Source organism: Gymnoscopelus braueri, assembly GCF_963280865.1.
Source record: "Gymnoscopelus braueri genome assembly, chromosome: 6".
NCBI classification, from domain to species: Eukaryota; Metazoa; Chordata; class Actinopteri; order Myctophiformes; family Myctophidae; genus Gymnoscopelus; species Gymnoscopelus braueri.
In genome coordinates this window covers 44,980,348-44,995,753 of record NC_137607.1, presented here as the reverse complement: position 1 = coordinate 44,995,753, position 15,406 = coordinate 44,980,348, and the positions used below count along the sequence as shown (strand labels likewise).

The window sequence follows — 15,406 nt, the reverse complement described above, 5'->3', positions numbered from 1 at the left end:
ATTTTGAAAATGGTACATAAAAGTATAACGAATACCAAAACTTGTGCTTTTACCTTTAAGTGAATTTTGAATTACGGACTTTTACTTTAACAGAATTTCTACATTGCAGTATTAGATACTTTTACTTGAAATATGAGAACTTTTTCCACCACTGGGAAAAACCCTAAGCTCTTAACCCATACCATATGAATGTAGGCATGTGTGATTAGTAATGTATCAGCAGTTGTATGGTCGAACAGCTTTCATTCATGAATGGTTATAAAGTACCTTTACAGTAGGACATAGTATTGTAAACATAAGCACCGTTTCAATAAATACACAGCCATTCAAAAACAGTTGCTTTATTTGTAATTTTTAATGTCCACATTTGAAACAAAACCTTAATTTGCAAGCTTTTTAAAAGAAATCCCTGCACAGTCTTCAATATTTTATTGTGTCTTGGTAAAAGGTTTGATGTCAATCATGTGGCAGCTCAAAGTATATAAAGGGGGGAATAAAAAGACATAATTTGTGCGAGGTTCAGTGCAAGTATTAATAATTCAAGCCCTCCTGCACTCCTGAGTGCAAAGTGTGATATACGATAGACAATGAAGGTTGTTCAATACAGTAAAGCTAGTCGTTTTTTTTTTTTTACAAGCTATAAGCAGCAAGGAAACAAAATGTACCAACAAAACTTATGAAACCCAATAATGAGACTCACGACCATTGATGTTTACAGCACACTGTACAGTTAAGTCTGTACAATAATAAATACAATTCATACAGTACTCAAAGTTGCTTTTAAAAACAAAATAGGAAAAACTGTTAAAGGTTAAAAGCTATAGAAGTAAAGGTAAAATTGCGCTGGTTGGTACAACTAAACCTCAGAATATAAAATCCTTGTCCTGCTGCATCAAATGGCAATTAGCCAGCATAAACAAGTTAGATGAGAGCCTTTGAGAGCTACAAATAATATTATTACAGGCACCCATAAAACAAAAATAAATCAGACAAAGTAAGGGCTGCTTTTGCAGGAGGTGTACACCGTCTCATAGGAGGGGGTGTATGTCACCGTCTTAGAGAAGGTCCTATTTCTATAAGAACTGTGAGAGCCAACAACGTTCTCCTTGGATGACGTGTCTTCGCCGGCGCTCTTCTCCGTGCTGGTGGAGCCACTCCTTTCTGCTGCCCCCTGTTGGTTAAAGGTGGCTTTGGCCAGAGCCTGGAGGGCTGTGTGGAGTGCGTCGCGTGTGGCCAGGACGCTCTGGACACAGGGCAGCCGCAGGCTGTAGGACACGGTGGAGGAAGACAGTGTGCCTTTGTGCAGAGCGCCGCTGATGTGCTCGTCTACCGCCCTGGCAGAGGAGGAGATGGCGTGCGTGCAGATGCCGAGGTCAGAGTCCCAGACTTTACCTGGATAGAAAAGTAGTGCGATTACTTTTCAGGATTCAAATTAAAAATAGCAAACGTAGCATATCCACAAGCTCGAAACGCGGTGCGACACGTTTTGTACATCTGCTACTTTTGCTACTTGTGTGACACTGTAGTATGATCAAGTAGGGCATTAACTTACGAACAAACACAAAAAGTTTATGGAGACGAGAGGATTCTGCCCGACAGCAATGATACAGTACATTATAGCAGTGAATGTTCCATGTCTTTAGGTTGCAATTCCTTAATGGAAAGTGTGGCTTTACAAATTGTTAAATTTGGCATTTGTTTTGGTGCTGTGCGATTGTTCACCAACAATTTCATCACAACACAATATTGCAAAAACTAAATGTTTCTTTGGCATCACATAATTCACAAGAAACGTTTTATTACAGTACTGGATGCTATGGGGTTTGGCCTTTGCAGTTCTTACAATTGATTTCTGGGAATGTTGGTGATCTAAGAATTATTTTATTGTTACACACATTGCGAGTTACAGTACCCTGTGTCCAAGGTTGTGAGTCTAAAATGTAAGCGTGATTAAAACCAGCCTCTCTGGGTTGGTAGTTAGCCATCATCTTGAGGTTCTTCTTGCGTTACCTCGGAGACTGGTGGAGAGGGAGTGGTGCAGCTGTCTGACAGCCTGGTTGAACTGGAACAGTCTGGCTGCTGTGTTCCCCAGCCTCTGCAGCTGGAGCTCCAAGTCCTCTTCCTCCCCCGCGCTCTCTGGGCTGACCTCGTGCTCCTGTGTGGACACGAGTGTGAAAATTCATGTATGGCACATTTTGAAATGTCCTTCTGGTTTCTGTTACGTTTGTACAAACAAACAAAATCTGAGACTCTGAAGACAAGCGCAACATTAGAAATCATGAAGACAAGCGCAACATTAGAAATCATGATAAAGTCTCCTAGCTAGGCACAGGCCCGGTGTCACGGGGGGCATGAGGGGGCGACGGCCCCTCAACCGGACGATCTCGCCCCGTAAGTTAAGACTGCCAGTTAAAAACGTTCTGGTACTTTTTAATTAATAGTGTTTCGGCATCAAGCCTTCCTCAGCGTATTAAGAAAGTTGTGTTGCGTGTACCAGGAGGGACTGATACAGACATGACAAGAACTTTAGCTTTTGTCTGCAATTTTTTTTTTAACTATTGCACATATGCTTTGCCCCCCCGTACCTGCCTTATGACTCAGTTTGCACTCGACTTAGTTTTAAGTTGTTTTTGTTTAAATGTGATTGTTGCTTTATGTCATGCATGTATGGAACTTGTCCTGCTGCTTGTCCTGAACAGGGCATTAGGACCACCGTTTAGTCTGTTAACCACATGAACCCGAGACTCCCTATTCTGGGCAAACAGGTGAACATTTGGCAAAAATATGCAAACATTTGGAGAAAATAGCTAAAAGCTCACAAGAGGATGCAACAAGACACAAGATAGGGGGGTCAGTGACCTTCCGATTCCCAGACGGCATCTCGAGCCACTCGGCTATGGCGAGGAGGATTTTGTTGTGATAACTGCAGAGGACAGCCTCATTGTTCTGATGACCACCACTTAAGATTTAAGTGCCTTGCTCAATGGCACTTCAACAGTAGTGGGTTGTGGTTAAGGGAAAGCACAATCACAGTCACTTTTCCCCACCCAAACTGTCACAGCTGGTCCAAGGATTCACTTCTCCAACGTTTCTCACACACACACACACAGTTCCGACTGATGTCACTGGAAAAACGAGGGGCCGTTCCAAGGGGATCAGTCCATTCCTATGACATAAACGTAACAGCGTTCATCTCCATGCACTGCTGTAGAGGAGCCAATGTTGATCTCAATGAAACACAAGCAGCCCAATCCTCAGCCCTCCATTAGCAAAACCCTGAATAGTGGGAAACATACGCAGCAATAAACCCACTTATTCACTTCAGCCAGGAATTTCACTTTCCGATTGCAACACCTTCTTTGCAAAGAACATGCCGTTTTCACCTTCTCTTACCATTACACTGGAGGAACATTTTTTTAAATGTATATAACCTCATATGTCCAAAATTGCTACTTTTCAGGATTCAAATGAGAAAATAGCAGATCAACAAGATCAAAACGAGTTGCATCGTGACACTGCTTTTTCGCTACTTGTGTGACTGTCAAAGTAGGCCATTAATATACGAAAAAATATATAAGAGATCCACATAAGGTTTCTACCCTACAGCAACAACAATCTGCTTTCTCTACTTGCAAATGAGGCATACAGTAGTCTGCCTCATTTTATTTCCATGTTGACCATGCCCCTTATGCATATTTGACATTGTCTTGTTATTTGACTTTGTTTACTATATTCATGTTTGTTTTTTTACTGCAAAATGTTTGGAATCCTGTAAAAAAATATTCTGTTCCACCTGACAAGTAAAAAGCTACTGGAAACACCCAAACCACAGGTCACCACTACATCGTGATATGCCATAATCTTCACCAACTGCACACGAACACAACACTCAGCCCTGTCAGAAACCAATTAAGACATAACCAGCCAATAACTCACTTTCTTTTGTCGTCTAAACAATGACATTGTGTGGGTGGTGAAAACCCCCAGAGGTTATTGTCCTTCGGGCCGCCGGTGACGTGACGATGAGCATCCCTGGCAAAGCGTTGTCGTTTTGTGTGGTTTAAGATAACGGCAAACAAGCGCGTTCAGGGTGACTGATGGCAGATCATTCAACACATTCATTATCTGAACAGTGGCCCAAGGGGAGACTGGGGGGAGATAAGCCAAGAGGACATTGGGTTCCACAAGCAGCCATTAACGATGACTGGCAGCTTTAACAGGCCTGCTGGGATGGTGGGGATTAATCTGTAGCATTTAAGTGTCACAATGTGAGATGGTTTTTTATGCCGTTGCTCTACAAGAGGCTGTATGAGGGGATCTGTGTCTGTCTGGAGATAATCTCGCAAGCTGGACCGATCAGCGCCAAACTTTGTATGCACACCGTCGGTAGGCCATAGAAGTAGACCCACTAATTATTTTCACATTCGTTTAGTTTTTTGAAATATGAATATGTACCTATTGGTTCATTCATGTGGTTAACCATGAATAAGACCAAACCAAGTATTAAGAGTTCAGATAAAAAAAAAAAGGGAGATGCCGGCACTCGAAGTTAAAAGAGGGAACAGCCTTTATTTAATACAACGTCAACATGTCGTTTCATATATGCACGTTTTTGCCTTCGAGTGCCCGGATCTCCCATTTTATATCTGATGTTTTATCCCGTTTGATCCAGGAGCCTTTTACTATTTTAACTTCTTTCACCATCAAGTCTCCGGTGAGCACCTGGTTGCCTTGGTCGCTCAGCCAAGTATTAAGAGTGTTGATGTGTGGCATCAGAAGAACAGAAGAGCACATTCAGTGATACGTTTCTATCACAAACAGATTTAAGAACTCCTTCATTCCGAGGTTAGCCAGTTAATGTTTATATTGTAGTTATAGCTGTGTTGTAGTTTTTTTAAACTTAGGATTTTTAACTTCTTATAACTTAGTAAAAGCAGCATGATGGATATCAACTTCTTATAACTTAGTAATGGATATCAACTTCTTATAACTTAGTAAAAGCAGCATGATGGATATCAAATGCATTACATCAATAGAAAAACTGACAAACCTGTATATATTCATCATGCTGCTTTTACTGACAAATCTGTATGAATGTATGGCAACTTGAGCTGTTGAACGGAACAAATTTCCTTTGGGATTAATAAAGTATATATCTATCCATCTATCTATCATTTCAGAATGTGTTGATGTGGGCTTGTGGTTCTACTGACTGATGTAGCTTACCGACATATGACAGTGGATGTATTTCTGAAGAGCACAGGCCAAGTCTACAGTCTGGGACTTCAGATTCTGTAGAACCTGCAAATAGAGATGGTACAGCAATATGTGTTAACACACTCAAGGTCTACTTATATTTATTTGTATACAGAATCCAAATGTTTCTATCGCCGTGTATATGATTGAATACTTTATATCTCTGCTGTTCGGCCGGAACCAGCTAAATCCAAAATGGTAATTGTTCAGGAAATGAAAAACAAAATATCAATTTTTCAGAAAATGAAGAAAACCTTATTTTAAAACAAAGCAATACTGCCTCATCAAACTTGGTATTGTGACTTTATATATTATCAGATACTTGCATGTGTCATTATATTATCACCACTTTACCCAAATCCAGTGCAAGTGGAGTTAGGAGGTTTTGTCCATCATTGATAAGAACAGCTGGCAATGAATCTCAAAGCTCACAACACATCACAACACATTGTGAGCTTGGAGATCAGCTATTTATGGTGAGCGCCATCCTCATATACTATAGATCAAGCTGAATTCTGTACTTAAACAACTTTTATTTTAACATGCATTGTAAACAACCATGGATCTAACTGTTACCACTGTTGTTCTTCTACAGTTGAGTGCAACAAACAACTGCCTCAATACTCAATCATGTATTTAACAAAAGCGATCATGGCACACCAACAATAAAAAAAATGGCATATAAATACATTCATGAAAAATAGAATCTTTAGCCTATCAAATCTGTAGCCTACTGCACTAACAATAACAACCACAGTTGAATTTACCTATCATATACCCATCAACATTTTATTATCACACTGTTGTGTGTTGTGTGTTGCGTGTGTGTGGTGGGTGTTTCTTAGTGCTTTAGATTGTCATAAAAGCTGTGAAAGTCTTTTGGCATGATCTCCTTGAGCTCTTGGAGATGTTTGAAACAAACTCCTGCACACTCATTCTCTGTCCATTAACATTTAAAAAGAAAACACGAGCAGATGACCTTTGTGAAGACACCCTTCTCCTCTTTACTGGGGTGACATCTATCAAACCTTGCACATACATTCTCTTCTCTTCCCAGTTTATGTTCTCCCAAAAGCATTGAAAAATCTTCTCCCTGTCTGCCTCATACAGAGCAGAGCTTCTCGAGAGCCTGAGAGGAGGGGGGAGTTGTTTGTTTTTGACGGACAGTTTGAGGGTCCAATGGAGTTAGGAGTTTTCGTCAGAGGCGCTTTTTAATACTTTTCATATGTTATTATTAAAAAAAAATTTACACAGATGTATAGGGGGTTCAATAGCGTTGATTTATGAAAAAAAAAAAACTGAAAAAAGGAGTTAGCTGGTCCCGACTGGACACTTATATAAAGTATTCATAGTGTGTGTACACACACTATTTAATAATGGTACAGGTAGTATGGGCAAAGGTTATGCTAAACGCATAACACAAAAAGCCCCAAGGGGCTTGTTTCCATTGCATTCAATTAATCAGTACGTATAATACAATACATATTGGTAGAAAACACAGTAGCATCAACAGGTATATTTACAGAGGAGGAAGAAGGGTAGGGGCAGAGGATGCTACTAGCAAGGAGGGGTTAAACTATGCTTGAATTTTGAGGTCAGACATTCTTTTAGTTTAGGTAGGGGGCGAGATCTTTAATGGGTTTTGGTAATTCATTCCACATTATGGTAAAAGCATAGTAGAATGCATTTTTCCCCAAGTTTGAGACCTTTTTTTTGGGGGGGGGGGGGGGGGGTGAGGTCAGTTGACTCCTTCTAGTGTTATGCCGGTGGGCATGATACCATGACATTAATGTATGGAGCATGACATTTTCCTGTGTCACCAGATAATTGTCATCACTTACCGGGGTCCTTGGATAAAACAGCTGAGCTTCTCTCAGCAGGTCATTGTTGATGGTAAGACCCTCTTTCAGAAGGGACTGGACACCCTTATTGGTCCCCTCCAGTAGTGACGTGGCCACTGACAGCTGAAAATCAGAAATGACAACTGTAAATGTGAACTTTTATTTAAGGAAGCCATTGAATATGCCAGTAGTAGAAAGCTCTAGGGGTGTTAATCCAACTAATCGACTTATTAGAAAACAACAATTGATAATGTAATCAAATAATCGATCAATCCCTAATTTGGGCAGGTCATTGATAGGCTAAAACTTTCAAAAAAGCTGATCTACAAGCTCACAACGTGTTGCATCGTGCCTGTTGTGAGCTTGTAGAGCTGCCATTGCCAGCTTTATATTCTATCAGGCTAGAATGTAAACCTGCTTGTATACTTTATATCAGGGGTTTTCAACTGATTGTGAACCAGGGACCACCACCCTGACTAAGACTCAACCTGGGGACCACTGTTGTGTTGGGATATGAGCTAAGCTTACTGTTTTTGGTAACACTATGCATCCCAGGTCTATAATACATTATGATCAGCTTATAACTCTGTATGTATTAGAGTTATAAGATCTAAAATACTCAAACTATAATTCATTGCATGATACTACGCGCAACATATTTAATCAAGCCCTTAATTAACAGTCATTATTTAAAGTAATACTAGGTAACTTTTTCAACAAAACTAAAGTTAAATTGTATATCTTTTGTGAGTGGCAAAAGTTTCACAACACCCACTCCATGAATTTCACCACCGAAAGCCTTTTATTTATATATTTTCTATTGAACGGTGGTTCGGTGAGCCTTTCCCACGAAAATGACGTCATCTGGCTGGAAAACGGAGGCGGAAATGCACCGGTTTCCTGTTTGGCCAGGAACTACCGCACCGGTTTCCTGTTTGGCCAGGAACTACCGCGCTAATAACAAAAAGGAAACTCACGCAGATTTTAAGAGATTGTATGATTTGAAGGTCGAAAAACAGAAAAAGAAAACACAGCTCACGGTAACTAAAGCTCCACTGGCTAAGAGAAACGATCCACAGATCGTATAAAACAATTAAAAGAACGCTTTTTGAAACGCTTCCGTCTTCCGGTGAAAACAAATGGAATTCTGGGTAACAGAGGAATAAACAAACGGCCTGCAGTGACGGTAATGACCAGCAGAGGCTGCTAAAAATTATTATTTGTGGACCTGCAATGTATAACTTTAACTGAAATATAATGCTAGTGAGCAGAGCATTTGAGTGTTTGAGTGTTTTTGAGAATGTCTCCTACTTCATCCAGCCTTCTATATTAAACTCATGTTAACTGATGAGTGAGCAGACATATGCTATTATATGGGCACATTTCCTAATAATGATGACTCAACCAGGCCACACGTCCACTTGAGATTCCAGTTCCCTTTTCTGTGGAAGTTCCAGTAACTGCTGTCAACAACATTGACGTGTCATCTTAGTAGTGGTACATGAAATGATCACGGGTGGTCCATGTTTGCCTCTTCTTGGCTATAGTGGAGTCTCATGTCACTTTCTGGCTCGAACCATGCCCTATATATTATTCAGGTATGCCAGCATGAAAATACTACAGTCACAGAGATGCGTAGTTACAAAAGGTCAAATACATTTAGCTTTTACTGCAAGATCTGGGTATTGTGCCTGACAATTCACCCAGAACTTCACAAGGGACTGTGTTTCATACATGTGCCACTTGACAGAGTCTGTGGACAGGGCAATGAGCTGATCCTCTTCTGTAGTTAAGTACTTTTGGAATTGCAGCATAAGCCTCCTCAAAGGACCACTGATAATGATGATAATGTCTTTAATTTCTCAAATGCCAAGTTGCTAAGTTTCTCCAAAATAAAAAAAAAGTATGAATAATGAAAATTAATTTGAAAGAAAATCTTCACTTTCCTACATTACTGAATGCATGATCAGGGACCACATGCAATACCTCCACGGACCACCAGTTGACAACCCCTGCTTTATATAGACCAGAGGGTCTCCAGGCGCTCGGGTGGCGCAGTGGTAAAAGTCCCTGCCCACCACCACGGAGGTTGTGGGTTTGAATCCACCGTGGTGCATCCGGCTTTGTCGAGTGTCTACACGAACATAATTGGCCCGTGTTCGGGGGAGGGAAGCCAGGCGGGGAGGGTGATATTAGTCATTGCACGTACTCCTACGGGCTGGGGCGGCACCTGTCAGCGGGGAGTGTTGGGCAGGAGGAGTAGGACGAAGGCTCTACGTCCTCCTGGTGGGGGCTCCTCACTGGCAGGTGAGTCAGTAGGATACGACAGCAGTGACAACACAGAAATGTGTGTGGGGAGGAATCAATTGGCATAACGACTAAATGGGGGAGAAAAAGGGGTAAAAAATAATTGGCCACTCTAAATTAAAAATGAAAATAAAAAAAGACCAGAGGTTCTCTGATTTTGCTGAACACACAGCACAATGGGCCAACACCCTGCCCGGTGTTGCCAGACAAACGCCGCCGGAGTGATCATATACTGTATATTTAGTATCATCATTAATATAAAAATAATTAGTATTTAGGGGCCAGGCAGGTATGCTTTCTGGTTCTTCTTCCATCTACTAGCCAACCAGGAAATCTGCCATTCCATCCAAACTGGCTAAGGTACACGGCATCTTCAGATCGTCCTCCAAAAGTGATAGCCAGATCTTTTGAAATGCACACTTTTTTTAGCCCTCAGAGGGCATTAAATGTTTTACTGTAGTAAACATCTGCAGATTCTCGCTAAATAAAGCTCCAATGTCGATTAATTTGTCAGGTGGTGGAGGGTATTGGCGTTTCCCTGTCTTATTTACATGGCGTAGAGAAGGAGGCTTTAATGGTTTAATTAACATTTTGATCCAGACAGCTCCGCTGATCCACCATCCTGTGGACAGCAGCAGCAAGGGTCAACCGGTCCATGAAGTGAACATATGACTAATTTAGTGACTTTGGTTAGATATGGCGCATTGTTATGCCCACTGAGCACCTCTCTAAGAGAGAGACATTTCGATGAAGTTCATACCCAGTATGTAAAAAAGAAACGGTCTGGGAATTTAGTAGCCGTCTTAATGAGAGGTTGTACAGCAGAATATGCAGCCCTGGTGAACTTATACAGTCCACAAAAAATAATCATACATGCAGTTTTAACATTCGGTTCAATAAATCCATGAGACTAATATTCCATTCTCCCGCATTATGGAACGGGGGAGTGCTGATTACAAGGGGCCCCTGAGCCCTCACATGTACAGACGAGCTGCTGTGCTATTAATGGGGGAGTTACCTTGCCTGTGGCCCATGTGCCGAGCTCCGCAGTGTTCAGCGCGGTGCCAGTCATTGCTGCCAGCTGGCACAGCGCTCGCAGAGCGCCGTCCAGTGTCTGACCGCTCTTTCTCTGGGCCTCCGTCACCATGGAAGAGATCTCAGACTCGCAGCCCTGGGAAGGGGTAGGATAGGGTAGGGGGAAGGGTCAGGTAGGTTAATTTAACAGCAAAGTGAGCGAGTTAAACACCGTGTGAGGCGGAGGAAAAGGAAACTTACTGTATATACTGACATGGGTGATTTAAAAATCAGAAGCCAGATCGATAACTAGCAGCAGAACCAACAAAATGGTTGACATTGATTGAAGTGGGCGAGTGCGTAAATTAGAACACCGTAAAAAGAGAGAAACTGGAGTGACGGTGGGAGTTAAAGTAGAAATAAAAAATGAGAAAAATTACTTTATTATTATAAGCATTCAGTGTTTAGGTACCGAGGCTGTTAAATATTTTATATAAATATGAAAAATATATTAAATATATATACACACACTATATTCATGTTTTGTTAGGGGCTCAAGGTTGACAATTCCCTGCACGCGGTCATTTCCATACTCGCGGCTACAAACAGCTCACAGCTACGACCCGTCAATCAATTTTGTGCATTCTGATTAGACGGCGTTCGCTCACGTGGCAAAACGGGGCTTAAATCGAACATCCCCCGCCTCCCCGTTTCAGGTGTTTTCATGGTTTTGTAACCATTTTATCGGAGTGGAGGGGGAAGCACCACCAGTTGCTGTCCTTGCACAGATGTGATCATTTCATTGAGCGAGATTGCACAGATTTGTGACTGTAGAGCTTCTACATATCTTCCACATTCTCCCTGCCTGAAGCCCTTAACGTCTTGAAGACAGTGTGATTCATGCTAGAAAACAAATGGAACATGTCTTGAAGACTTGTCAGTTTTCAGTGCGATTCATGCTAGAAATCAAACGGAACATGAATAAGGCTTTCAAATATTTAGACACCTACTGGCTGACGACGTCAGTAAAGTTATTTGAAGCAGATGTTGCACTGGATTGATTTAGATGCACCATCTTTATTGTAATTCGGATATTGTTGCAATCACCTCAGTGTCAGGAGAGACGTAAAAACTAAGGGACTGTAGCCTTAATGTTTGGCATACAGTGTGCCTATATGCATTTATTTGATCTTACATCTTATTTAATTATTGATGTTTATATTTTACGACTTAACAAATGTTGACCCCAAGTGCTGTACAATGAAGTTGTGTTTTACCTGAACGAGAAGCTGAAAAAAGCCTCCCATCTTCTTCACCTGCCTGCGGAGCTCCTCAGAGATGGCGTAGAGCTGACTGTAGAGCTGACCACAGGAGGGTTTAACAGCAGCTAGCCACTGCATGGTGACAAACACTGCTCTCTCTATGGCCGAGGTGGCTTTTACCAGCTGGGTCTGGGCCTCTGGGTTACACACAAACACTGTGAGGGAAAAGACACAAGCTTTAGCAATGTGATAGTCTAGAGGCATCATAGAGTTGCTTTCGGGTGGAAACCTCATACCCAAAACTGATACTTTTAAAGTAACAAAAATATCCGATCGACACGCAATAACATAATTGAGTTAGTTCGTGTAAACTTCCGCACTACTAAGCAGACATAGGTACACGTGTTGAGGAAATTTCAAACGATAACATTTTTCTGGTATATTGTTCCAGGATAATTTCTGCTAGTAAAAGTGCTTTTCATTGAACAAAAGCACCCTCTAGTGGGTAGAAATTATTTAAAGTATCTATAAATGCATATTTCCACCTGCATGTAATGAAACCTTTATGTTGTGTTGATTGACAGTTAAAGCTGCACATGTAGCTGATTTTTTTCTGCTTTCTCAGGGGATAAATTGCATCTTGACCATCAGGTCAAAATTCGTGTCAGATCCTGTGTCTAGGTGAGACACGACCTTTGACAGGATCAGGTCTCAATAGAAGAGCAGGGGGACAAAATACAACCGCCTGAGTGTATGAGTTATATTGTATTAACATACTCCATCATACAGATTGGACAAAATTACATTTTATTCAAAAAAGTTACATAGTGCCGCTTTAATGTCACAAATTGACTAAACATCCACAAATTGGACAGTGGAGTATTTCCTTCAGAATTAAACCATTCCGCATCCATGTTTGTCAAGTTAAATCCCACCGTTCTCTTGGCTGTCCTCATCCAGGCCGTCATACAGCTCAGCGATGCGGCGGACGGCGGTGTACACAATGCACAGGTCTGAGGCCAGTCGGTCGGCCACGCTCTCGTCTGGTGCGCTGCTGCGACGCAGACGTGATAGTGTCTGGCCAATTAGCTCCTTGCAAATGCCTGGCAGGGCGGAGTCTGAGGAGCTAGGGTGGGTGGAAGGGGGTTGTCTCACACCCATCAGACCTGAGAGGGAGACAGAACATAGCCAATGGTTTAGTTTAGTTGCACATAAGTGTTAAAAAACGCATGAGAGAAAAGAGAAGATTTCTCTTTAAAAAAATAAATGGGGTACAACAACAAAAAAAATAAGATAATGTGCCGGAGAGGCAAAAAAAAAAAAAACACAAACAGGCTTATCAGGCCTTCCTAGGAAACCAACAAAAACAATGGATAGATAGTTACTGTATATTTGATTGTTTAGGAACTTCCAGCCATTTCTTTCATGGAATACCATTTGGATTAATCCTCCGTTGTGAAGTAGTTACAGAATATCATTAAGGCAGAGAAAACCCATGTTCACTTAGCTAAAAAAGTCTCGAGTGTCTGCTTAAGAAAATATAATTGTGCCTGAAAGGTTGTGAAATACTGCATGCATTGTACTCTAATCAAACCTGACCATCAAAGTGATTGTTGGCTTGTTTCTAGCTAGCCTACCCCATCTGTATTCATTTCAGCCATTTTAACATTTACAGGCCAATCCCAGGGTGTCTAGATTATTTTCCCTTTCAAAATGTTATTGCCTCTTTCCAAATTATGTTCTTGTCTGGGTTTTGTAAATGCTTGTTAGTGGCTCTATATGCTAATGATTTTGGGAAAATATGACCATCTTAAATGAACCCAAGTCTAAAACTATGTGTACGAGTCATTATTTATGTACAGATCAAATAACAGAGTATTAACCACCATAACATGTACAAAATATGTTTGTTTTCAGTTCAGAGGACGAGGACATTAAGGGAAATTAGATTTTATGCATCCGTATGCACAGACTACTTTAAAGCAGATGTGCATTTCAGTTGCTGGCAGTCAACTGTGGAATTCTCTACAGAATTGATCTAAAAAAATGGTTGTATAAATATCTTTCAGTTCAAGAAAATGTATAAAGAAAGAATAATTAGAGCTGAAGGAAATCTCTTTGCGCTTCAGCCCTGCCACAAACGGAGGTCGGTGTTCTCAGAAAGGACAATGTACTATAAACACTTCTAGGAGACACATCTGAACGCCTGAACCCAAAGAAAATACTGGAGCACACCATTCACTTTAATCACTTCACTCAAACTTTGAAAATAGTTGACTGCGTTCGGGTGCCGCAGTGGTAAAATACCAGCAATGCCTGGGGGTTCGAATCCCCCATGGTGCATCCGGCTTTGTCGAGGGTCTATACTAACACGATTGGGGGGAAGCCGGGCGGGGTGGGTGATATTTGTCACTGCCCGTACTCCTACGGGCTGGGGGGCGGCGGCATCTATCAGCAGGTAGTGTTGGACGGGAGGAGCAGGACGAAGGCTCTAGTCACAGTACGTTCTCCAGGTGGGGGCTCCTAACTGGCAGGTGAGTCAGTAGGATACAACAGCAGTGACAACACAGAAATGTGTGTGGGGAGGAATGAATTGGCATAACGACTAATAAAGGGGAGTAAAAGGGTAAAAAGCACAACAACAAAAAAAAATCACACCCAGTGTGAAGTGGGCGGTGTGGTCACAGTGGTCATCACAGTGATGGAAGAAGTGATGGAAGAAGTGATGGAAGAAACCATAACTTAAAGGTTATGGTTTCTTATATAGGGCTATGCACATGTGTCATGTGACACTGGCCAATCACAGTCCTGAATAGACTGATTGGCCAATCACGGTGCAGGGTTAGGCGGGGTACATTTTTGGCCAATCACAGCGCAGGATTTGGTGCGCAAATATCCAAACCTCACATATAGGGGCGGTTTCACCGCCCCAAAAAAAATAGATAGCTGACCTACAAGCACATATACAGTAGTAGCTTATAAAAGGCTATTTTTGAGATTCATCATAAGAGAAAGTATAGATGAATGATAAGGGGAAATGGGCTAACGTTTCAACACAACTGTTTGGTTTGATTCTGAAGCGGTTGCAGCATGCATTGAAACTTAAGTCGTTTTCACATTATCATTAGAGGATTAACGTCAATCATGTGGTTCAGCATTTTCTTTGGGTTCAGTCGTTGAGATGTGGCTCTCATAGATCCGTTTAAATAATAATCATATATGGGTGCGAGTGCCCATTTGGGCATAATCCTGGCACACAGACAAACAACCAAATGGACCCTTACGTCTGCAACAGAGTATACATGGAAACAAATGGACCCTCACAGGTCCATTTGTACACGTTAAATTAACACTGGATTTAAAAGCGTCGATTGGGGTGCACAAATAGATCCGTAAAGAGGTCTGTTTGGACCGCTGGTGGTCCCCGGACCAGACTTTGGTAAGTAGAACAAATGGTTAAATTACAAGGACCCCCATATGTGGTATGCATTAGCCCCATTTTATACCATTTTCTATCTCTGGAACCCCAGTCTACACTGTAAAAGCCTAGATTCAGGTGGAAGCAAATCCATTTGGTTTGAACACTGAGTTACAGACCTGTAACTCCTCAAGGACCACTTTGAGAACCACCGATATAGAAGATATAATGTATACAAGTTGATTTGGGTAAAAGAAAGTAATCACAATACAAAACCCAGGATAAACATAAAAGCGTAATGAAACACT

At 41.5% G+C, this 15,406-nt stretch overlaps 1 protein-coding gene across 1 annotated transcript in view; it reads right to left on the bottom strand.

Annotated features, from left to right (window-relative positions):
• Positions 1–374: 374 nt before the first annotated feature.
• The window catches only part of kif14 (kinesin family member 14), a 44,363-nt gene continuing 29,331 nt past the window's right edge, over positions 375–15,406 (bottom strand). The window contains exons 24-30 of the mRNA XM_080430342.1: positions 12,616–12,846; positions 11,696–11,895; positions 10,423–10,575; positions 7,098–7,220; positions 5,227–5,301; positions 2,011–2,155; positions 375–1,392 (exon numbers count right to left, since the gene is read on the bottom strand). Of these exons, the coding sequence (XP_080286468.1) occupies positions 986–1,392; positions 2,011–2,155; positions 5,227–5,301; positions 7,098–7,220; positions 10,423–10,575; positions 11,696–11,895; positions 12,616–12,846 (1,334 nt within the window). The 3' untranslated portion in view covers positions 375–985. The remainder of the gene's footprint in view (positions 1,393–2,010; positions 2,156–5,226; positions 5,302–7,097; positions 7,221–10,422; positions 10,576–11,695; positions 11,896–12,615; positions 12,847–15,406) is intronic.